This window comes from Ostrinia furnacalis, unplaced genomic scaffold (assembly GCF_004193835.3).
Source record: "Ostrinia furnacalis isolate ACB-3 unplaced genomic scaffold, ASM419383v2 OfSCF4161, whole genome shotgun sequence".
Taxonomy (NCBI): Eukaryota; Metazoa; Arthropoda; class Insecta; order Lepidoptera; family Crambidae; genus Ostrinia; species Ostrinia furnacalis.
In genome coordinates, this window is record NW_021134400.1 from 22,653 (window position 1) to 49,300 (window position 26,648).

General features: G+C 37.9%; 1 protein-coding gene across 1 annotated transcript; it reads left to right on the forward strand.

Annotated features, from left to right (window-relative positions):
- Positions 1-2,779: 2,779 nt before the first annotated feature.
- LOC114358976 (uncharacterized) lies at positions 2,780-8,798 on the forward strand. Its single transcript, XM_028313187.1, is given in 3 exon segments — positions 2,780-4,388; positions 4,390-4,444; positions 4,447-8,798. Coding segments are annotated over 3 exon segments (5,367 nt in total). The 5' UTR covers positions 2,780-3,210; the 3' UTR covers positions 8,581-8,798.
- The last annotated feature ends 17,850 nt before the right edge of the window (positions 8,799-26,648 follow it).

Consider the following 26,648-nt stretch of genomic DNA (forward strand, 5'->3'; position numbering starts at 1 on the left):
TTTTACTTACTAATAAATATTATTATACTCAGTAGCTACATAAGATATCTATATTTTTGCAATATCACTCTTATTACAAGTAAAACATAGCACAGTACTTATTTAACTTGATGTATCGTCTCTACATCGACTGAAATATTGCTCTAAGAATCCATCTAAATTGCTATTATGTGATATTTATTTCACAGCGAGCAAACCTACCATCTATTGAAGTAATATAAACGCTACGTTTTCAGCATAAGACTTATTATTATTCTGTGGCATAAGGCTTAAAATTAATGAAGCCAATTGGTGTGTGGGCAATACGTCAAACTTGGACCTATCTTGAAGGCCCCGCTATACATGATAAGTAATCCTACGTTCAAAGAAAATGAAGAATATACAGGGTGGAATTTTGTAATGCCACCTAGAGGAAAAGTACCCTTAATACTGTAAATAGAAAATTTTACAGAAAGCATTCCTTCGTGTTTAAAAAAAAAGAACAGCATTCAAAGATTTCCAATTTTTTTTTTCAAAAATTCACCATAACATTATCTGTAAATAATTAAAATTATTTTAGATTTCACGATTTTCCTTTCATTTGATTTATTAAGTTTGTTACAGAGATTTCATCCTTATACTTAACCCTAACGATTGATGCAATAAAAATACAGAGTGTAATTTTTAACAATTTTTGTTAGTTTGATTCCCGGTTGTGGCAAGCAAATTTTTGAAAATCTTTGAATGCAGTTCTTTTTCTTTTCAAAAATAAAGGAATGTTTTATTTGAGTAACATTTTCTATCTACAGTATTAAGAGTACATCCCTCCAGGTGGCAGCGTCAACTCTCAAAAGGAAAAATATAACTGATTTGAAATATTCTTCATTGGTGCTCCGCTCCTATTGGTCTTAGCGTGATGATATATAGACTAAAGCCTTCAGAAACTAAGGGGCTATCCAACACAAAAATATTTTTTCAAATCGGTCCAGTGGTTCCTGAGATTAGCGCGTTCAACGAAACAAACAAACTGTTCAGCTTTATAATATTAGTATAGATAGTAGGTAGATAGTAGAATCTTACAATACGTGGATCGATTTATGATTGGTACAGTGCTTACAAACTTTTGTAAGGTTGCTCGAAATTAATTGACATAAATATTATGCTAATTTATCACACTGCTTACTCGTGTTTTTTTATAAGATGGAGTCGTAGTTAATTATTGTTATCGTCATCAAGAGTCATTATAGTCTCCACTGCAGGAAAACGACCCTCTCAAATTTACCAGAGATATTTTGATCCTAAGGAGCGTTTACACTGTCTCATAATCTCGAAGCCTTACCTTCGCTTCGCTTCGCTTCAAGACCAACATTTGGCAAGTGCTGAGAAGAAGCACCGCAACAAAGGCAGTCACCACTGTCTCAAGACCTCTACGGGAAAACGAGTGGTACTATTTTACTTTTCCGGAAAAAATTACAAAATGGTGGAAGCTCTTTAAAATCGTGGAAAGCAGGATCCCACCATCACATTTATATACTCGATGTCATCAATTAAACGCCCCTGCTCCGCTGGATGAGAGTAGCTGGAACATTAACAGCCAGCTTATCAAGCTTTTTGCAAAAATAATAATGTACAAAATTACTTTTAAATCTATCAAAAAATGTTTATGAACTTGTTGATGAATTTTTACTCGATTGTTAGTATTATTATTTTTAACAGTATTATTTTATTTTTTACTATGTTTTAAAAGTTTTATTTAAAAATATAAATATATGTAGTTTTATATTGTGTTAAATTCCTGAGTCTAATGAAAACTGTCTTTGTAATATTTTACGATGAAAGATATCTGTACAAAAATAAATCGATGGGTGCCTGGAATAAAGCCGCAATAGCCATAGCAGCAGTTTTCCGATTAAGTGATTTTAGTAAACTGCGGGTCCCTATACACCTTTTGAATTTTTTTCAGAATTTTATCTTTGAAACTGCCTGATTTACCAAAAACACTATGGATATTGAATCGTTATTCCCGTTCATCATTTAAAATTTGTTGACCGGAATAATCGTGCCATATACAATGTGCAAACTTTTATTTAAATCTTCTACAAGCAAACGGCTATTACTTTATCCTTCAGATCAGCGCCCGCGGCTGCAATACACTTGCTGTTTGATTAATTGCACACTTTTTACCGGAATAAAACCACAATGTACTCTTACGGAACCGACTTTCAATGTATGAAGCGGCAATATGTATTTCTTTCTACCTTTTTTAAAGTATATTATAAGCACTATAACCTTATGCACATTGAATGTTACTCCAGAAAAAATAACGCATCGTTTGATATACAAACGGTTTTGATACGCCTCGTAGTTTAGACTTATTCAAAATTGCCACTAAATCTCTTCTCCTGTAAAATTGTGTTTTGTCGATTGTGGCTTTATTCCCGGCACCCATCGAAATAAATGAACTAAAGTTGCTGACAATGCAAGCTGAAGTGGCAATGGGCACTGTGGGCAGGGTATACGCAGAACTGACGGCAAATGGGGCAGAAAGGTTCTGGAGTGTAGGCCACTTACTGGAAAGCGTCGAGTGGCACCTGAAACTCAGCGCCAAGTAAGTACTTTGCATGTCAATGGTTTTGTGCTCGTACGGATTGACCTGTGTTTCGTACCGAAATATATTTATTAGTTTCTTAATTTTAGTTTAAGATAAAACAACACAAACTGGAAGGAATTTGCTTTTTTTCTTAATTGCATTTTTTAATCACAAACTGGCAACATTCTTTCCAATCCTGTGGAGCTAGGCTCGCGATTGCGATTGCGACGCCCCCCAGTGACGCAAGAGTTTTGAGTTCGGAAGGACGCCCGTGCGCAACAGCGGTGTGTTCTTTAATTCGGCAACCACATAAGCGTTTGTCAATTTCCAAAATCAAGTGAATCTAATGAGTGCGGGATCCAGCCCCTATGGAACTATGGTCTTTTTCATCAATATGTGCTAATACTTCACAAGCAAACTGCATTTCGGAGATACGCCGGGCCCGGCTGAGCACGCGGCTGGCACTGTGGAAAAGAGGTTTGTTCGCCGTTTGTTTGAAAATTTAGTATAGCTAACATATTATTTGTTGGTCCTACGACCCGAATTTTCATTTTCCTTCCAATTGTGTAGTTTTATCGTAATTTTAGCGTACATACGTACCACATTTTTCATTCCACGTGCGACCATCTTTGTAACGCAAAATGGCGCAATCGAAAGTGGAAAATGATTCCAAGACCTCATTAGATTCCAATAGCGAGAGTAGTAGTTCATGTGTTCAGGATATTTTCGAGCGAGATTTAATTTTAGACGATTTAAAGAGAACATTACAGTTTGCAACTACAGATATTCAAAAATTCATTTCACGTACCAAAGATTTGTCAGCTCTTCAAAGAAAGTTTAGCAAATTGCAAACTAAAGTCGAAAAGTCTCTCATTAAATCTAAATCATTCAATAAAGAGGAACAAATCAAAATTAGAAACGACTTCGACGATTCGTATTATGCAATTGTCACTCAAGTAGATAAATTAAAACAATGTCAGGAGCAAAGCAGACGAATGAGTCGTCCCTTTGCTAATTCAGAATTTTCTAGTAATGCTAAATTACCTACTTTGCCTTTGCCCAGTTTCTCTGGCGAAAGCACAGAATGGAATTCATATTTCGATTTGTTTTGTTCTCTCGTTCACCACAATACTGCCTACACGGATGCGGAAAAGTTTAGGTATTTGCTTCTTACGTTAAAAAATGAACCATTCAACCTTATAAAGTCCATTCCAATCACTGATGCTAATTATTTCGTAGCAATACAAATATTAACTTCACGTTATGAAAACAAAAGAATCATAGCTTCGAATCATCTTGATAAAATACTCAACATTCCATCTTGTAACGTAAAATCAACGAGTGATTTACGTAACTTATTAAATACATTCCAAGAAAACATTAAACCTCTTGAAGTAATGAAGTTTCCCACCAGTGAATGGAGTTTCGTTTTGTTACACATTTTACTACGTAAAATTCCCGCATCTGTTCGTAAGCAATTCGAGTTATCATTGTGTTCACCTTCAGACATTCCAGAGGTCAACACATTCATTTCATTTTTAGAGCGTGAACTTGTCGCTGAGGAGTTTTCTAACGATAACTTCGGGCAGTCGAGTAAAATTATTAACAATAAAGGCGGTAGATTTGGCTCACAGTCTAGCTCGCGAGCGGCGCCCCCTAGCGGCAATATGGCCGCCGGTCAGCGACAAGCCTTCGCGGCGAACTTCGCGCCGCAATCCTCTGACGTGTCAGGCAATACTCAGCCTAATCGACATAGCGATAAGACACATTGTTTGTTATGTGATGCTCAACATACGTTGACGAAATGTTCTAAGTTTTTGAATCTTTCAATAAAAGATCGATTTTCTTTTATTAAAAACAAAAGTGTTTGTTACAATTGTTTACATCTCGGCCATAACGTGAGCCAATGTAAATCCAATTTTTCGTGTAGGAATTGTCAGAAGCGCCATCACACATTAATTCATTTTGACAATAATGTAAACAAAGCGTTCGATCCGAGTAGCGGTACTAATCAGTCCGTCCCGCTCCCGCTCACGGCGGAGTGTAATAATGTTGTCTCTGTTTCTACGACTGATGCCCAGCTGACTTTAACGTCAACTCGAGATAAGGAAAACGATTCTATTGTGCGTACGAGTACGGTGTTATTGTCTACGGCACTTGTCGATGTTTATATTGATGATCACAAGTTATCAACCGTGCGCTGTTTAATTGATACGGGCAGCCAGGCTACTTTCATTTCGGAAGCGTGTGCACAACGTTTAGGTATTTCACGTAGACGTGTGAACGTTCCGCAAGTTTATGGAATAAACAATAACAAACCGGTTTATCCTAAGGGAGTGGCTTCTTTCTTCATTGCGCCTAGAAATCAATCGCAACCTTCGATTCATGTTGATGCATTGATTTTGCCCAAATTAATTACAACACAAATGCCTACTTGTCAATTACCTTATACAGGGTGGTCTCATATTCAAAACTTAACTTTAGCTGATCCGAGTTTTCATACACCACAACCAGTGGAAATGCTTTTAGGTGCTGACATTATTCCGCAAATTTTATTACATAACACAATCACGGGTCTACCAGGTTCACCAATTGCTATGAATAGTATTTTTGGTTATTTATTGTTGGGTAAACTCGATTTGAATTCATCGATTGAGGTTTCTCTTCCGGTCCAGGTGTGTCACAGCTCTGTTAACGACGACTTTGACCTCCAGCGATTTTGGGAATTAGAAACAATTTCTGAACAAAAGTCTCTCACTCCTGATGAACTTTTGTGTCAATCTTTTTTTGAAAACACGCATACGCGTAATGAGTGTGGGCGATACGTGGTCGCTCTTCCCTTCAAACCTGACGCACCGCCCCTCGGCGAGTCGCGGGATATTGCTGTTTCTAGATTTCGTAAATTAGAGTACAAACTCGAGCGCAATTCGCAGCTCAAACATGATTATCACGCGTGCCTCCAGGAGTACTTAGAGCTCGGCCACATGGAGCCCGTCGATAGTCCAGCAGCTGCAGGTGGTAACTATTATATACCGCACCACGCCGTGGTCAAAGAATCTAGTGAAACCACCAAAACCAGAGTAGTTTACGACGCAAGCTCTAAGACTACAAACGGTTTTTCTCTAAACGACAATTTGTTAATTGGTCCAAAGCTTCATTTAGATATTGTTGATGTGTTATTAAAATTTCGCATTCATTTAATTGCTTTCACAGCTGATATCAAACAAATGTATCGTAACATTATGATTCGTGAATCGGATAGGGATTTTCAGCGTATAGTGTGGCGCACCTCGCCCGAGGAGCCCCTACGCGATTACAGACTTTGCACTGTGACCTTTGGAGTTAGCTCATCGCCCTATCTTGCTCTTCGCACCATTCAGCAGCTCGCTCATGACGAGGCCGCACGCTTCCCGCGCGCATCGCAGGTCCTCATGCGCGACGTATTTGTAGACGATGTCGTATCAGGTGAAAGTGATGAGTCACGGGCTCTCGCCCTACAACAAGAGTTGATAGGTATTTGTCAATCCGCAGGTTTTGAGTTGCACAAGTGGCATAGTAATTCTCCCGCCTTACTTCTCGGTTCTCAGCCGACAGTTTCTCATGGTGAGCGGTGCGAAAGTGTGCCCTTCGCACACATGGAGAATGACTCATCCACTAAGGTCCTAGGTATGCAGTGGGACCCGAACTTAGATACTTTTGGTTTCAGTGTGAAAAGTTACTCTGAAAAATGTACAAAGAGGTCCATTCTTTCAGAAATTGCACGTATTTACGACCCTCTCGGTCTTTTATCTCCAGTGACTTTATTTGCAAAACATTTAATTCAATTATTGTGGATTTCTTCTGTGGACTGGGACGAAACCCCACCACAAGACATAGTCGATTCGTGGGCTAGCTTTACAAGTCAGCTCCCACTATTATCTAAAGTTAGCTTTCCGCGTCATGTTTTCCCTCAAAATTGTAAATTACAGCTTCACGGCTTTTCAGACGCCTCCGAAAAGGCATACGCAGCATGTGTTTATCTCCGCGCGCAGCGCGAGGATGGTAGTGTGTGCGTGTCCTTATTGTTAGCGAAAACACGCGTCGCGCCTACGCGTCGCGTATCTATTCCCCGTCTCGAACTGATGGGAGGTGTTTTGTTATCACAACTTATTAAAAAGGTGTTACAAAATTATAGTGATAAAATACAAAGTGATCAAATTTATACTTGGTCGGATTCAAGTATTGTTTTAGCATGGTTGCGTTCACCGCCCCATGAATGGAAAACATTTGTTTCAAACCGTACTACGGAGATATTGAATATTGTCCCCGCGGATTGTTGGCGGCACGTCCCGTCGGCCGACAACCCCGCGGACGCTGCTTCGCGCGGCATGTTACCCGCTGCTTTCTTGCACCATGAGATGTGGTTTCATGGGCCTCGCTGGTTGAGCGAGGATGAAAGTATGTGGCCTGTTCCAAAGCCTGTTCTTCCTACTGATGAAGAAAAGCGTAATGTTGTGTTGTGTTCGAGTACTTCTACTCCAAACGAGGACGTAGAAATTATTTCACGTTTTTCTTCACTCGGTAGACTTGTTCGTGTTACGGCTTTGATATTTCGTTTCTATCACAAGTGTAGAAAGGTCAATATTTCGAGTTCAAAACACATTACTGTGTCAGAGTATAATTTCGCTTTGAATCGACTTATACGAGTTGTTCAACATTCAGTTTTCAATGATGATATTTTGAAGATTTGTAATGGGCAATCACCATCAAATCAATTGAAACGTCTTAATCCTTTTATAGATTCAAACAAGTTGCTTCGCGTTGGCGGTAGAATTCATAAATCGCTTTTATCTTTTGAGTCAAAACATCAATTGATTTTACCTAAAAAACATCCTTTAACTTATTTACTAATTGACTTTATTCACGTTTCAAACTTGCACAGTGGGGCTCAAAGCACCCAATATACACTTTTACAAAAGTATTGGATATTATCAAGTCGTGACGTCATCCGCCAACGCATTCATCGATGCGTCCGTTGTGTTCGTGCGCGCCCCGCGCACACGCAGCCGTCAATGGGTTTGTTGCCCGCAGCTCGCTTGCGACCGGCCAGACCATTCATAAAAACTTCGGTAGATTTCGCAGGTCCATTTTACGTTCGGGCAAATAAGGTTCGTAACGCTAAAATAGTTAAATGTTATGTAGCAGTTTTCGTATGTATGAGCGTTAAGGCTATACATTTAGAGATCGTTTCGGAGCTTTCCACAGAAGCGTTTTTAGCTACACTTAGGCGTTTTGTTTCGCGACGCGGTTTGTGTACCGATATTTATTCAGACTGTGGAAAGAATTTCGTGGGATGCGATAGGTATCTTACGGAATTGTATAGTTTCTTGCGTAATGACGTAGTACAAACTACGCTCAATTCAAAGGTTCTTGGTCAAGGCATCACTTGGCATTTTCAACCCCCATACGCTAGTCATTTTGGTGGACTATTCGAAGCGGGTGTTAAAAGCTTTAAGCATCATTTTCATCGTGTGGTCGGCACACGAACTTTGACATATGACGAGATGCATACGCTCTTATGTCAAATAGAGGCGATTCTCAATTCGCGCCCACTTTGTGTTTTAAGTGCAGACTCAAGGGATCCTCTCCCTTTGACTCCATCACATTTTTTAATAGGTGAGCCCTTAACGTCAATTCCTGACATTTCTTTAGTGGATGAGAATCCTAGCCGCTTAGTAAGATGGCGTCTCATCCAACAGTCCACTCAACATTTTTGGAAGAGATGGAGTCTTGAGTATTTACATCATATTCAACAAGCAACCAAGTGGTTTAGTAATCGCGGTGCCCCGATTCGTGAGGGCATGATTGTGGTGTTACGCGAAGACAACGTTCCTCCCTTGCAGTGGAGACTTGCGCGTGTTCACGCCTTACACCCAGGTCCTGACGGGATCTGTCGGGTCGTTACTTTACAAATTGGACAGTCGTTCTTCAAACGAGCTGTTGTTAAGATTTGTCCTCTTCCTGTTGAGTAGGGAGTAGGTACGTTTTGCATCTAAGTAAAGCTAGAGTAGTTTTAGGTTTATAGTTAGGTTTCACTCTACAAATAGCTTAGATACTTGTAAGTTTCTTATCGTAGGTTTTGTCTTGTTAAAAGATACTCGGTACTTTTAAGGTGAGCGGTATGTTTCGTACCGAAATATATTTATTAGTTTCTTAATTTTAGTTTAAGATAAAACAACACAAACTGGAAGGAATTTGCTTTTTTTCTTAATTGCATTTTTTAATCACAAACTGGCAACATTCTTTCCAATCCTGTGGAGCTAGGCTCGCGATTGCGATTGCGACGCCCCCCAGTGACGCAAGAGTTTTGAGTTCGGAAGGACGCCCGTGCGCAACAGCGGTGTGTTCTTTAATTCGGCAACCACATAAGCGTTTGTCAATTTCCAAAATCAAGTGAATCTAATGAGTGCGGGATCCAGCCCCTATGGAACTATGGTCTTTTTCATCAATATGTGCTAAATACTTCACAAGCAAACTGCATTTCGGAGATACGCCGGGCCCGGCTGAGCACGCGGCTGGCACTGTGGAAAAGAGGTTTGTTCGCCGTTTGTTTGAAAATTTAGTATAGCTAACAACCTGTCTTATCTTTTCGGGCTACATTCCCGGGATTGGATCTCAGGTGGAGCAATCCAGTTAGTTAGATCTCGAATCACATTTAGAGAAATTGGTTCCATACGAAGTTATCCCCTGGATTTCTTTTTGTAAATATCTCGCTCGATAGATCCGTTTAGGATTTCAAATAGTAAAGATATCATAATTCATTGACATTAAAATGGAGAGAACCACAAAAATTTCGTGTCTAGTTTAAATTTATAGTAATAAAAGTTCTCTTTCTTAATTTTAATCCTCTATTCTATTGGATAAAAAACATCGATGGCAGTATAGGATATTCTACGAATGAACTATTCGTTTCAACCAAAGGACGTCCAATGTTGTACAAAAGACTCCTAAGGCTTTCCACTACCTACGACCGATTTTGCGTTGCCCGCATCCAAGAAGTTGTGCAAGATGGGGAAATTGTAAAGGATCAATTACAGTCAAATATTTAGGTACTTGCTTTATGAAAAAAAAAAGAATTAGGCTTGTTTGATCTGAGCAATCCGAGCGTCATTATTGTAGTGTGCGTGTGCACTCATGGATGATTTAGCGTGTACCGATGGGTCCGTACTCCGTGGTCGAGTCCCCCAGTGTTCGACGCAACCGTGGTAGGCCCCTGATTTAAATAAATTTAATATCATATTTTTTCGGCTTTTGCACTAAGTACAGTTAACGAAAAAAGTTTCACAAGCGAACTATTAAACTAAACTATGCATGTTTGACGCTATTTACATAATCTGGGAGCAAAATTTTAACCCAAAACCAGCAGTAGTAAGAAACAAAAAACTTTTGTAGGAATTATTTTCATTTCATTAGATTCATTCTTGTGTTTAATTCTACTGGCCTAATAAATATTTATTCGTTTATAAACATTGGTGTGGGCGGTCCGCCCCGGGTGCCAAGCATCAGGGAGTGACACAAGTCGCGCAGATTAGTACTCACTGGCGCATCTGCATGGCAAATCTGCGGTCTATGTCATGATACGGGGGGTCCGATTGTCTATGCTACGCCGCCACTGCACGGACCCGTACCGATAACACTCAAACATTAGCGGAAGAATGGTGGGTCGCGTCTTCGTGGTTGAAACGGATCTACTGATCTGGTATCTGTAGTATGGTATGGGTGGGTCCATAAAAAAGCAAGAATAATAAAATCTTCTTTCCTTAAGAAAATTCGCCCAAATTTTAACAACTAAGTTCGTTTCGTTTCGTTTCAGCCGAAAGACGTCCACTGCCGGACAAAGGCCTCCCCCAAGGATTTCCACGAAGACCTAAGTAACGACGAACAACTAAGTAATCATTCGATTTAAAACGCAATTAGAATGTATTTAGTAGACTTTCCTTTTCGACAGAGAACTGAATTCACTTCATTAACCTCCATTCTGTCCAGAAATTCGTACGAAACGTCGAAGCAGCCTGTGGCGTGTATTCGACATAGCAATACTTGTGCGTTACGAATTGGATTCCGGCCAAAATTCGACGTTACATGGCCGGTTGGACAGTGGACCTTTAAATAATAGGATAAAACAGAGCTGTAAATAAAGGTATTTTGACATTGCTACGGGGTAAAACACTATTGACCCAACCCAATGGGCATAAAATAACCTTTTGCCAATAAATGAAAAGCACGACTTTTTTTAATTAGTCATAAAATTCAACTTGAAGTCAAAAATCTTGGAAATTGATAAAAAGTTAGTCAATTGTGTAAGCAAAATAGTGTCTTCATTGGTTCTTCATCGGGCAGAAATTGAAATGATGAATTTTAATTTCTGTGACGGGTCTGGGTGTGACTATGTATAATATTTATGTATTTAAAAAAAAAGTATATAAGTAGTATATCCGTTAAGCTAGCACCCATAACACAAGCATTAAGTTGCTTACTTTGGGGCTAGCTGACGCTGTGTGAAATTGTCCAAAGATTTATTTATTTATTACTAGCTTTCCGCCCGCGGCTTCGCCCGCGTGGAATTTTGTCTGTCACAGAAAAACTTTATCGCGCGCGTCCCTGTTTCAAAAACCGGGATAAAAACTATCCTATGTTCTTTCCCGGGACTCAAACTATTTCTATGCCAAATTTCATCAAAATCGGTTGCGAGGTTTAAGCGGGAAAGCGTAACAGACAGACAGACAGACAGACAGACAGACAGACAGACAGACAGACAGACAGACAGAGTTACTTTCGCATTTATAATATTAGTTGGGATTTATTATTTATTGGTTTGTATTGCCAGAGACAAAATCGGTATTGTGTTTCTAAAGCTTATAATATCTTTATGCGATTCACTTGAGGTACAAGAGTACCTCAAGTGAATTGCAGAGGTCAGAGCTTATTTTATTTTTATTTTATTTTATTAGGGACAACAAACAATTGTACAAACGGTTTTACAAAAAGTCTTACAGATATATCTTAAATAAATGCACAACCAGCACTGTTATCCACGAAAATAACAAAAAGAACAGCTACTAAGGTCGCATACGTTTGAAGAAATTATTTAATTTTAAGTTATTAGTATTATTGTTGTTGTATTAGTTAAAATAGACAAGTTCTAAGACAAAAGTTATGAAACAACTGTATTACCAAATATTTAAGTTGGCTTAGTGCAGTTATACATTACATAATTATACCTACAGGCAAGGCCAGCTTACTCGTACATTGGTACAAAATCAAACCTATTTTTCTCATTATATGGTCATCATCATCATCATCGATGCTTCCACATTGCCTCTGCTGGATTTAAAAATTCCCCTCACCACAAAGTATGATCAATCTTTTGCTTTTTTCATCCAGCTATTCTCTTTTGGTTATCGATCAGAAAACATTTTAAACCAACTACGATTGCGAGACGTAGTCTGATAATTTGAATCACAATATTAAAATGATTAAGATATATCTTAAATATATACATAAACTCAAAGGTGACTGACTGATTGACATCATACTGACTGAGATCATCAACGCACAGCCTAAACCACTGGATAGAAAAGATTTTACGAAACTCCAGCCCTAAGGGGGTAAAACGGGATCCACGCATACGAAGTCGCGGGCGGCCGCTAGTCTATCTATATTTATAAAAGCGAAAGGTTACAGACTGACTTACTTATTCATTCATCACGAAATCTCATATACTACAAGTGCAAGTGGAGTCAAGCATGGGTGTTCTTTTTAGAACGTAGGTGCTCACTAAAAACGGATTTTACTAAATTCCACCCCTAAGGGGGTAAAACGGGATCCACGTGTACGAAGTCGCGGGCGGCCGTTAATGGATAAAATAACAGGCAGGTGACATGAAAGTCATCTTCATAAGCTATCGTTCAGAATACAGTACCTATGTATTTTTCTCAACAAATAACAAGCATTTGAAATCGCTGTCATAACTCTTACGACTAAATGGCTCGTCCGTATTAACAATGGCGGACAAATATTTCTTTACTCGCTGTTGTAACACCGTATACGGCAGGGATGGCGAACCAACGGCACAAAACCACAAAAATCACTATAAGATAAAAAAATAAGATGTATTATGAAAGAAAGACGAAGCACACTCCCAAAACGGATCGTAACCGTATCAAGTCGATGAAACTACGTAATGCAACGCACAGAGCGTACCGTAACGTAAACGCCTCGCCTCGTGGTTGACAGCGGGGCAAAAGGCGATACGGTGTTGTTCCCTTTCTGGGTTGATAAGTGTGCTATGTTCTTTAGGGTTATCGTATTTGCCCTTCATTAGTAAATGCCACTGTAGAGTAAGATCCTGTCATTCACCAGTGCAGTGGCGGCAATTATACAATATCCCTCATTTCTCACATTAAGTGTTAGGCTGGTTTTAGAGTCACGCTGACGCACGCTGATCGTCAGCGCTGACAGCCGAAATGTATGTAGCGTCGGCGCCGAGCGATCAGAGCCACTCAGGAACGTTCCCTTCAATTACATACAGATTGATCTGTCAGCGCCGACGATCAGCGAGCGGTCAGCGCGATTCTAAAACCCGCCTTAGGTGTTATTGGATGGCACGTCTACTCGTATCTATCAAACATTTTTTAGAAAAGTGGCACGTTGATACGAACGCCCGTATTCAAAACGATGCTTGCGTGAAGCAGCAAATCGAACGGCCAGCGTTGAATAGAGCTCTGTGATTGGTTCGTGTGTCACCCCCACGCACACTGTGAGACCTCATAGTAATGTTTGTGAATACGGGCGTAAAGCTTCGCCATCCTGGTACACCGTATCGATAGTCTATTGTGATTTTTCTCGACAAACTGGATTAATGTTGTCGTATTGTTTAGTAAGACAAAGACGTATTGTGTCGGCAGCCGACGTAGCGTGAATAAGCTATTGGCAGAGTTTGGTGAAGAAGAATGAAAGATGCTCGAAGGCCTAATATACAGGGTGGAATTTTGTAATGCCACCTGGAGGGAAAGTACTCTTAATACTGTAGATAGAAAATTTTACTCAAAGAAAACATTATTTTATTTTTGAAAAGAAAGAGAACTGCATTCAAAGATTTCCGAAATTTTTTCGAAAATTCACCACCAATCAATGCATTTTTATGTAAACAATTAAAATAATTTAAGATTTGATGGTTTTCCTTTCATTTCATTTATCAAGTTTATTAGCGAGATTTCATCCTTATGCTTAACCCTAACAATCGGTGCATTAAAAATACAGGGTGTAATTTAACAGATTTTAGTTGGTTCGAGTCCCGGGTGTGGCAAGCAAATATTTGGAATTCCTTGAATGCAGTTCTATTCCTTTTCAAAAATAAAGGAATGTTTTATTTGAGTAAAATTTTCTATCTACAGTATTAAGAGTGCTTTCCCTCCAGGTGGCATTACAAAATTCCACCCTGTAGTTATAATAGCTAGTTTCGGGTTTGAGGCGTCTCCTCATTTCGGAGAAGCATTTAATCAAGGTTTTGACACGGTAATAATATCATACAGTATTGTAACTTCATATAAACCGACGAAACGCGAGCATTCCTTCGAATTTCAAATCTCGGTACGCGGTCGAAAGTAAAAGTTAGGGGTGTCGCGAATGTGCCGAACGGACGTTCGATGGCCTAGTGTTGAAAATGACTAAGTTGGTTGAATTTGACTTACCGTCTAAAACGGTCAAATTTGTCAAAAACTACCTAGTCATTAACTGTCAGAAATGGTCATTTTCAGTAAGTTTGATTTGAAATGAAAATTATATTGTATTTAAAACCAGCTTTGGCCCACGACTTCACCCGCCTGAAATTAAAGCAACAGGTCATTATGATTAGTAGATTCAAAATTATTTTAGTATATTTTTTTAAATTAAATCTACTAATCACAAAACAACACGCATTTTTATCCTATTCCATTCAAAAAGTATTTTGTTTGTCTAAATAAAAAAAAAATTACAATCACAATACTAGATAGAAATTCTAAGTAGACAGATGTAATTAGAATGGGTACTGTAGGTGAGCAGCCCTATCGCATGTTGTCATACCGTGACGTACCGCGGGGCTGTTGACATTTATTTCAAAAATATGGCCGAGTTGGAATACTGTATAGATAGTATTACCGTGGTTTTGACGATGAAAGTTGGAATAAATCGAAATTGACCAACTTACGAATAGAAAAGAAAATCCTAAGAACATAGAATTTTTTCAGGTATTTGAACGCACTGTGTAGATATATACGAATAATCCATGTAACTATACTCGTAATTAAGCTATGCGCGATTGTAAAACATGCTTTGACTTTGCCTAAAAAAACGTGGTGTTAATTGCTCCTCTTCTTCTTGTCGTGTCGACAACAAACCTACACAGTGTCAGCCCAAAACTCCGCTACAAGAGTGGCGTTGTCAGCAGCATTCATCAAATCTTCCTGCGTGCAGTTGTTTGGGCACGCAGGGCACATCATGTGCTTCAACGACTGGGAATCAAAACCGCACTTGCACGCACTCCAATTGAATCACCAACAGATTGTCCTTACTATGGCTATCCAATTATAATATAATTAACTTCTATTCCAAACCAATTAAACCCAAAGTTACGTTTGGCACAGTTACAAAAACGTCGCGTCGTCAAAGATGCTCAATTAAATTGATGAAATTCAGTGTGAAAAGACTCGGTAATATGACAATAAACTAGCTGTTGAAGCAATTAACGGATATAATAACTGTTTTGGTTCGGAGTTCTAGTTTATTACGTACAGATGTTTGGGAGATGTTATTATGTAGGTAGTAGTTTTTCTGTTTTGACCGTGAACTTTATGAATCAAAAAGTTTTCAGGATTTTTCCGGAGCGGTATTATGTAGAGTTGTATTCATGAAGCATCAAAGACTTTTGAGTTATTTACTAGCTTTTGCCATTGGATTTGCCCGCATGAATTTCGTTACAGAAAAGATTTTTATGTACAATTTAGAAAAAAAAATGTCGCGCTTATTTTATTTTTAATGTTTGGGATAAAAAGTATCCTAAATTTATCTCTGGGACACAAACTGTTCTAGTATTCAGTGGTTTAAGCGTGAAAATCGTTACTAATAAGACAAAATTGCTTTCATATTGAATGTAATAGATAGGTATAACGGAATATGTAAAATAACCTGTAAATGTAAAAGAAAATAATAATATGTATGGGTTTAGGCATAGACAAGGAAGCATGGAAATATTGATCAATGTTTTGCCTTATTTTTTGGCATACAGATCTTCAATTTGTCAAAATTACGTGACAAATACTCGAACACGCTGGAATCTTACGACAGACAGAGGACATATCGAAATTGTTTTGCAGAGACGATCCAAGTCTTTATAGTCCCATTTAAGTTCGCAGCCATGTCCGAAAACTATTTCCTAATAGCTAAGGCTGGCTCCACACTTTGGCCTCAACTTGGTTCCAACGCATCTCGTTCAGGATTTAGAAAATAATTTGAGCCAACATTGGTACCAGTACATCACCCTAGATACACACGTTGGATGAGCGAGTCGTTAGTGATGAATTTATTAACATTTTCAATTTATCGCTGTTGGTTTCTATAAATAAATAAATAAATAGAAGGTACCTACGAATTCCCTGAAGCCATTCGTCGCTTGCTCTGACAGAGTACCTAAGTCACAGTTTTGAGCGAACTACCGAAAGAACATCTTGCCGGACTTGCCCGGACGGAATAACTCGCAGTTCTGCCCCAAAAACTAAACTGTTAGTATTATGTCGGTAGACCCTTCCCGTCTGACAGGGAGAACCCCACATAACACTGGTCCCCTCAGTCTACTTGATATGCAATTCGATGAATTATGAAAAAACAAAAAAGTGGCTTTGAACTAACGTTTTGGCCAATGTGTAGAGCCAGCCTAACAGACTGTGGAATACATCTCCATTTGTATTCCAGTTGCGATCGGAACATTGAAATGCACATCTGACGTCATCGTTCCCTACCAACATCTGTCACGAGTTGTAATGGAATGGATGTAAAAACTTTTTGATTTAAATCGTAATTTTTCTCCGTGAATCGCACTGATATTTGATTTTAATCTAAAGCTAGACAAGAAAAGAAATTAATAAATGTCTTAGGCCCGATTCGACCAACTTTTATTCGAGAATAACTCTTGGTATAACTGGCACATTGACAGTTTCAGTAAGGGAAAATGTGAAAATGTCGAATAAGTAACTGACGATTTATTCTGAGCCCCCTTGTCACATCTCCCTTTAGTTTCTGTGATCTGTGCTTGACAATGCTTAATCAAGCTCAAAACCAGTGCCCAGACTTTTCCAGTAAAAACTTCCGATAAGTAGTGATTCTACGAGGTTAACTGGCCAATAGTAAAAAATATAAAACATCTCGCCTCGATTTGTATTCCGAATTCGTGCCGAACGTCCGAATGTGTAACAGGCGTCATCGTTCTACTGAGCCAGCTGTTGCCTGGCTTAATCGAAGCTTGCAGTTTGGAAACGATTTGGTTTGATAAAATTCTTTTTAGACTAAGGAAATTCCTAATAGAAGCTACAATGAATTGGGCATTTGATACCATCCCCCAATAATTCTAAAGCTCAACTTCTTAAAAAGACACTTCATTCTCGTCTTAAAAACTTATTAATTTTAAGTTACCTGTAAATTAAGATTTTTGGTTGCATTTTAATTGAAAAAGTAGTTTAATTGAGTTGACAAAATAATGACGTCACGTCCCATAGATTTTGTATCACAATACTAAATGTATGAATACAAAATCTATGCGAGTCTCGTTTTCTCAGATTTAAAAATTACGTTAATTGATTGGTGGTGTCACATACCGTATTGAATTAGTGTGATGATGAATCCAAGTCAGCGGTCTGTGAGCTGTTTTTTTCGCCAATAATGTTTGGCTCAGCAAGGAAATCCTCTAATTCCGCATTATTCATTTGTGCTGTGCCATCTTTTGTGCGTGTTAGTACCTCCTCCAGATTTTCCTCTTAACCACAGGAGCTTGGTTTTATCTTTGAGAGTGAGTGTCAGGTCAGCATCAACATCATCATCATTTCAGCCATAGGACGTCCACTGCTGAACTTAGGCCTCCCCCAATGCTTTCCATGTTGATCGATTGGTAGCGGCCTTCGTCCAGCGCTACCGGACAATGCAAAGTGGAACGTCCACCACAAGGTGGACCGACGACATCATTAAAGTAGCAGGGAAGCGCTGGACGCAGGCGGCTACCAATCAGATCAACATCATTAGATTTGAATTAATAAACAAAGTTGTGGAATGTTCAATGTCATTATTATTCTAAATCTTTAAGGATTCATCATTCAAAGTTAAGTTCACTTTTAATCCGTTCCAAAATCGTATATTAATCCTTCAAGCTCCGCGAATCTAGACACAATAGATAATCAATTGTTATGACATTAATTAATGCCGTCTGGGACTTAATCGGTTAAACGTCAAAACAGTATGAGTATCAAGTTATTTTAAGATTTTGCGCAACAAATGCACAGCAAATTGTAAATCAAACTTTGGACATGAACAAGACGAGTTAAATTTGGTTCAACTTCTTAACTTCAGCCAACAAAATCACTAAGGTGTATACTCACTGCGAGCATTCACTTAGCGCATTCGGCTCGATAATTATTCGTTCGCGAATATTAATTTGTTACGCTGCCTTACAGACATAAATTAATGTCTCGAATGTTTTTTTTGTTGTAATACAGGATATCGCTATTGTACAGCCAGCGTCAAATAGTTCGGGACACCAAAAGTGGCCAAAAATTAGACAATACAACCCATTTCAATTATAATAAAGACGTGTTGTGAACTTTTTGGCTACTTTGGGTGACACTATTTAATTTTGACGCTGACAGTACATGAGGTGCTTTGGTTTAGCTTGATTTGCTGTCGCCTACGCGCCTGTATCTATACTATGATCTGCTGTAAGTGAGGATAATATACATTGCACTTCTATAACCCAAGTTTTCGCCAATGAAAGATCCGCTAGATGGCGGGACGTGGATGTGGGGTCTGACTGCTGGGTGATTGGTGGATTTTGACATATCTGTCAATGTCATGTCAAAAATAACCAATCATGCAGCATTTGTACCTCACGTCTACATATTGCCATCTGGCGGATTTTTCATTCGCGAAAACCCTCATTGAAACCAAGAGAAAAGTTTTCGGACCATGCCATGTAAACCACTACACTAAGTAGATAAACGTAGAGTCTAGATTGGCATACAGAACCAAAATTGACGATTCAGCTGCTAGTGCTGCTACCGAACTACGCTCGTGAGCCAAATTCATAAAGCAAAATAATGCTCCTAGTGAATACGCTCCTTTACTATCATGTCCCACAAACTCAGTGAAGATGTAAACATACACCATTGTTGTTCTTTTACGGGACTTTGCTCCAACTTTTGATTTTAATTAACTAGAATTTACCATAGAAAAGTTCGTCTAGTACTTTGAATTTGAATGTTGTTGTTCATTATGAATAAATTAACTTAAACGAATTTTAATTATAGTAACCACGAGATGAATTAATGAATATTTATGTTGGATACTCCGGACCCGAAGCTTTGTGCATCATAAAGAATGTAATAAGTAGTTGCGTTTATTTATTTATTAGGGACATCAACAGCTTACAGATTTCAATGTAACATTAGACACTTAACACTAAGGAAAGCCAATAACAGATATCCACGCAGTAACTTAGTTTAAATTTTGTCTGTGTACAAACAAACATTTGTGAAGAGAAGCTGAGATAAGTTACATAATTTTATTAGTCTTATTACAAACATTTTACAATTAAACTTGTAAAATATTTGCAAAAAAACAGTGCTCATAACCTATTAAATTATACTATAATTACATTCCACATTGTTATTTACCATTTACTTGAACGCCAAATGGAGGGAAGCACAGCAAAGAGCGAGGTTAAGCGCTGTCATCAACCTTATCACACAGACAAGGTTGAGCAACGGTTTCTGCGACATGAAATTGATGGTGTTGCATAGTCATCGTTACATAGTATAAAACAAAGTCGCTTTCCGCTGTCTATCCCTATGTATACTTATATCTTCAAAACTACGCAACGGATCTTGATGCGGTTTTTTTAATTAGTTATTAGATTAAGATATTCAAGAGGAAGGTTTTTATGTAAGTAAGTATAACATATTGCACTTGTGCGAAACACGGGCGGATCGTTAGTTAATTATTAAGACATTAATAAACAGAGGAAATAATACCTTTTTACGGTGTTTCGTTATTGATAATTTGAATTTTTATTTGTTTTTTGAAGTGTTCCTTACTTCCAATGAAAGGGTCTGCTGCACAAAATATTTTATTGTAAAGATTGAGAATCCTGTTCACTATAAAGTGCGTTGAATGCATTACCCGCAACGCATCGCATCGCATTTATTTTGTATGACTAAATACTCGACTTTAGCATTATTTTACATTGTGTTGATAATTGATAATTGAGCCGTGTGGTGACGGCAGAGTAGAATACATTTGTCACCACCCCTACTCTTCCCGCGGGTGTCGTAAGAGGCGACTTAGGGACTACACATCAACCAGAGAACGGGCAGCAGCGCTCTCTGAAAAACATCAATCTTTTAAACTGCGATCTCCAACCCGCTTGCCAAGGATTATGGCAAAACCCTCCACTATAGTGGAGGAGGCTCATAGTCCAGCAGTGGACTGTAAAGGGCTGTTGATGATGATGATGATGATGTGTTGATAATATTGAGTGAGATTATTTAATATTAGAGTTTACAAAACTATGCTTAACTACTTAGGCTGATCTGCATCTAACTTTAACCGTAACTTTATTAATAGCCGGTGTATTTTTTGTGAAGTTTGAAATATTTTTGACGTTTGTTAAAGTTGAAGTAAGATGGTGCAACCCAGCCTTAGATAGTAAATTCAAAATCTATTATATAAAAGAAAGTCGTGTTAGTTACTCCACTTATAACTCAAGAACGGCAGAACCGATTTAGCTGAAAATTGTCAGGGAGGTAGTTTAGAGCCAGGAGAAGGACATAGGATAAGGTACTTGATACAAATAAGGCCTACGTTCTAATAAGGCCTATACATCAGAAAACACAGATAAACAAATCCAACCGGGATAATACTTCAAGGACACGTACTCATATGCCCTACAACCCGGTAGAGTGCAAGAGCGTCCCGATCCACGATCCCAGCACCAATTGGCACGCGTTCTTCTAAGGTGGTGGGTGATTTCGTGCTCTCTTATAAAAATCTGGCGATTTCATCTTAAATTTTCGGTAAAATAACGCTGTTTTAGATTAAGCTTTTCTTAGTAATCGTTTCTAAATATTTCTTACTAGCTAATAATTACCTTAATTTATACTACTGGCTATAGATGCATTATTTGTAAATTTTTAAAGACAACAAGAGCGAAATATCTAATAAGGCCTAGGCCTTATTTCAGCATGGTAGGCCATATTGGATACTTATGTCAACACCTGATTACGGACAAATTCATTAAACCAAATGAGTCAAAGAGTAACTAAATATTTATTTCATAAGAATGTTACTAACAGCACAGAAAATAAAAAGAAAACAGAGTAAAAAAAAAACCTAACTGCGTAAAAATGAACAGAAAAAGATAGAAACAAGACAACTTGTTCACAAATGCAGACGTAGGCATCATCAGTGACTAAATGTTTTGTTGGTGATGTGTATTTGATGCCTCCAACTGCATTTGTGAACACTAAGTTGTCTTGTTTCTATCTCTTCTCTTCGTTTTGTTAATGAATACTCGAATGAAACCTCTACTTACATCAGGTTTCAATGTTAAAATTGTCAAGTTACAATAATATTACTGTCGTGTTTATTCTTAAATGTACCTTACAACATACATGACATTCCATACTGTGAAATTTCAACATTGTAAGGTACAGTCAAGCTCGTTTTTTTAATGTAAGGGACATGCTATCTTTTAAACTACCCATTTTTCGAAAATTTGGCGTTTATATTATGAAAGAACAGAAAATTCTAAGAAACTTTGCCATAGAAACTATTTAAATCGTAACATCACATAAAAAGATATTGAGGTATAAAGAAAAAAAAAATCGTTTTTTGGCTCTCCTGAAAAATCGTGTTTTGTCCCTTACAGTAATTGATATTTCCACTATCGAAATGTAAGAATTTAAGAACATCATGTTGAATATAAAAACATACATGAAATACAAAAATTGTAACGGCACAATTATTTAGGCTTTTAAAAGTTATTTTTGCATTTCATTGTACAGAAATAAAAGATTTGTATGTGTGTAAATTGCATATTAAATGACCTAAAATTACTTGAGGAGTAGACTTTACTACAAAGCAATAAACAAACATCCTTACCTATTAACAGTAAATACATTACATACACACACATTAACGTAATGCCCCAGGCGCGATCCGAATACGACTGCAAATGCCTTACTGATAACATGTAACAAACACAATCTAGAGATTGTATTTTGTAATACAGGGTGTTACAAATACCATTACTATCCATACGATACTGTTAAATTATGTAATTTTCTGTTTTTAATTTGCCGAATTTAATGTATTTTCTTTCTTTCTTCTTTCTTTATATCAGCTAGACCATTCCCGTCTAGTATGCCAGTACCGTAACACCGGAGTGACGGCTGCATTTCATTGTTCCATAATTCGATGACCGACGCCTGTGACACAGATTCGAAATGGCGGTCAATTTTTGAATTTTCATATTTGAGGACTTTATTTTGTCGTGGCTCATGATTTGTTTAATTTATATTATACCTAAGTTTAGATCTCAAACGTAGTGTATGATGTGATTGTAAATATGTAAATGTGTTTCATATAAAAAGTGTTTTATTTTTTATTACGCTATAAAATAAACGTAATTTTGTGTAGGACAGAGCGCCTTAACGATAACCACGAATAATAAAAAAAATTCTTAACCTAATTAAAACGTAAGTATTTTGGTAAAATCGTGATCTCGAAGTCATTAAATTTTCTATATAAAGAAAATATACATAATATATTTGAACACTATTAAACGAATAATAATTCAAATGTTAAATGATGTACACCCTGTATGCTGTCAACAGAACACCTGCTCATGCTGATACATTGCCGGTATTAACATTCGAACAGTGACGTGAGTAATTATCGCTTTGTAAGACGATTAATAACGGAAAATCGTGATAAAGGATATGTCGGGCTAATAGACGACACGATCTTACCGTGGAATTATATCAAATTAAATCAAACTCTAAACATTAAAGATTTTTACCCGCGGCGTTCAGTACACTAAGCTTTTGCGTGAAAAATATCAAAGACACGTCATAAGAATCTTCTATTTACTAATATTATTTATAAATGCGAAAGTAACTCTGTCTGTCTGTCCGTCTGTCTGTCTGTCTGTCTGTCTGACACGCTTTCACGCCTAAACCACTGAAGCGATTTTGATGAAAGGACAATGGGCAAAATGGTACCCGGCTCCAATAGATATGCTTCTAGTGTCATTAGAAAGGTCTTACCAAGACGAACAACTTTTACTATGACCACCAGCCTCAGATCTGGTTGTGTTCGAAGATAAACATACTTTTTTGCAGAATAGTACCCGGCTCCAATAGTTATGTTTGTAGTGTCATTTGAAAGGTCTTACCAAGACGAACAACATTTACTATAGCCACCAGCCTCAGATCTGGTTGCGTTCGAAGATAAACATACTTTTTGTGTAGTCGAGGTATCACACGTGTCCATCGTATGGTACCTACTTACTTAGGTTATGCGAGGCATGAAGGGTTTACTGCTCCATCATCCTTCCTTAACTCTATAATTATTTATAGGGATAATAAAATTGTGAAATAAATATTTTTATTTGAAGAACAACTACCCCTTATTAATAAAAAGTTATACCTAGGATGAACCATGGATTAAAATGACATTTCCATACCAAATAACAATTTAAGTCAGAGTTCAACTAGGTTGTAACTTAATTTTATTAATAAAGGGGTTAGAATTTTATTACTTCTTAAGGATTTTATTATGGGTTGCTAAAGTGAATAAACCCACAAGACCCAATAATTCCACCCACAAGATGGACCGACGACCTCATAAAGGTAACGGGAATACGCTGGATGCAGGCTAAACCAACCGGCCATTGTGGAAATCATTGAGGGAGGCCTATGTTCAACTGGATGTGCTATGGCTATAATGATCATGATGATGATGATGAAGGAGAATCAAGGGCTAATAGCTTGGGTAGTTCGTCGTAGGTATAATCCTTTCCTTTTCAATGCTTCTTTTAGTTATATTAATAGATTGTAGTCATAGTACATACTCGTATACATGGATGATTGTGTTATATTTTCTTATAATACTTAGTGGAATTACTGCTTTCAAAACGTGAATTAGAACTGGCCCCATAGCAGATATTTTCCTACATCTAAAGGCCTTTTGAAATATATATTGGTTATGGCTATTGGAGCGGGTACCACTTTCCATACATTTGTGCCCATCATCCTTTGACATAGAGATAGTTTGAGTCCCGGTTTTTGAAACAGGGACACGCGCGATAAGGTTTTTCTGTGACAGACAAAATTCCACGCGGGCGAAGCCGCGGGCGGAAAGCTAGTATATACCAAATAAACTTTCGCGTTATATATTAGTTGAAAAATATCACATGTTAATACAGACAGTGCACAGTGGCAAGTTTGAGCAAACACAAAGCAAACATTACATGAGTTCTCACAGTGCGCGTGGACGCAAAGGGTCACAACTCACACAGGAACCAATCACAAAGCTCTATTAAACGCTGTGCGTTCGATTTGCTGCTTCACTTAAGCAAGCACCATTTGTGAATATGGGTTTAAGGCATCTTTGCAATATAGGTAAAATAAGAAACTCAAAACTTGCTTCAATTTCAATCATAGGGTTTGATTGGTAGAATTTCAATAATTTCGACCAAGTAGAGGACGTTAATTGACTTTTTAATCGAAATTAATAGGTGCTAAGTGGCTCAAAATGTAAATACGCCTAATCATCATTATCATCATAATCATTTAATAATAATAATAAATTTCACATTTCAGCCAAAGGACGCTGACATAGACCTCCCCAATGCTTTCCATGTTGATCGATTGGTAGCGGCCTACGTCCAGTGCTTCTCTGCTACCTTTGTGATATCGTCGGTCCATCTTGTGGGTGGACGTCCCACGCTGCGCCAAATCGTTGCTCTGTAATACAGTAAATAACCTTATACATATCCGTGCTCCAATTCTTAAAGAGGACCTTCCAAACTAGTATTACAGATCGAATACTTCAATTTCTTCAAGGTCTCTTACCTTGGCCTTACTCTGACTAAAATGTAGCAAACTATGTCTGTTACGAAACCTGAGGATTACATGGACTCTTGAGCAACTCAATTACAGTTTGCGACAGGCTACTTCGGGCCAAAGTGAGGAAAAGTCCCTTGTAATAGAGCAGGACTTGTGCGACTGAGTTTTGGACCTAGTGTCATAGAGCAATCTTTATACAGAAGATACACGTTTGTATTAAAAGCAGAACATTTCGCAAAAAAATATGTAGCTAAGTTGCAATTTGGGCCAAAGTGAGCGAAAGTTCCTTATAATAAAGCAGGGCTTGTGAGACTGAGTTTCGGACCTAGTGCCATAGAGCAATCTTTATACAGAAGATACACTTGTAGAAATAGATGCAAAGAACGAAAGCTAAGGTTGCTGTTTGGGCCGTGAAGCTAAGGTTGCTGTTTGAAGTGTGGAAACTTCTTTAAAATAGAGCAGGGCTTGGCCGACTGAGTATCGGACCTAGCGTTATAGAGCAACGTGTACAGAAGATAGGTACCTACTATATCTTCAAAAATACCTTTATGAGACAAAACATCTATCAAACTGGAAAAACTAGGCATTTTTATTTATTTCATTTTTTTTTCATTTTTTTTATGCATAACAAGGCAGGCATTTGACCACAATCGCACCTGATGTTAAGTGGTGTTATAATTTATCAAAAATAAAAAGCTACAATTAATGTAGCTTTTTTCATAAAGCTAGGTCAGATAAGTACTTTTGAAGAATTTAATATTAAACATTTTCTTAGAGCACTTTAATTCAACTTTTTTTTCATGTTATTAAAACAGAATCCTCAGAACTTAGACTTACTTGGTGCTAGGATTTAAAATTTACATGTACAGAACGGGTCACGAATAAGGTAGCCATGGTTAGACCGAAAAAAGGTGACTTTTTATTAGAACAAGACTCCGTAGACTTATCAAGGCAGCTTACTGTTTTCCTTGTTTTTTGCTTATAATCTCACTAGCTGTGTCCGCGACTTCGTACGCGTGAAAACCCGTTTCCGCAACATTTTTCATTTTTGCTCTGCACCTATTACTCGTAGCGTGATAGTTTATTTTATATAGCCTATAGCCTTCCTCAATAAATAGGCTATCTAACACTGAAAGAATTTTTTAAATCAGACTGCTAGTTCCTGAGATTAGCGCGTTCAAGTAAACAAACAAACAAACAAACTCTACAGCTTTATAATATTAGTATAGATTGCACGAGGCCCCTCTGGCTTGCCCTTATTTTTGGCTACGTCATGTCTGGTTCTGCCTACTTTGGGAGACAATCTTGTTTACACCAAATCGTGTCAAGGTCCCCAAGACGTTAATGAACACAAAGAAGTGTTATTAATCTAATTTCGGAGCAAATTAATGATCTGCTTTGTTTCAATTTTGACATCCATGAGAACAAAGCGTAATTAACACTTCGGTTTGATGAATTTGATACAATTTAACTGCCTCTGTGGTCTAGTGGTAAAACTACTGTTTTAGACCCAGAAGTACTGGGTTTGATTCCCAATGGAGGCACAAGATTTTCTGCTCGGTTTTGATGGCGGTAGTGTATTTGATATAATTTTAACTGCCGCTGTGGTCTAGTGGTAATACCACTGTTTTAGATCTAGAGGTCCAGGATTTGATTCCCAATGGGGGCACTAG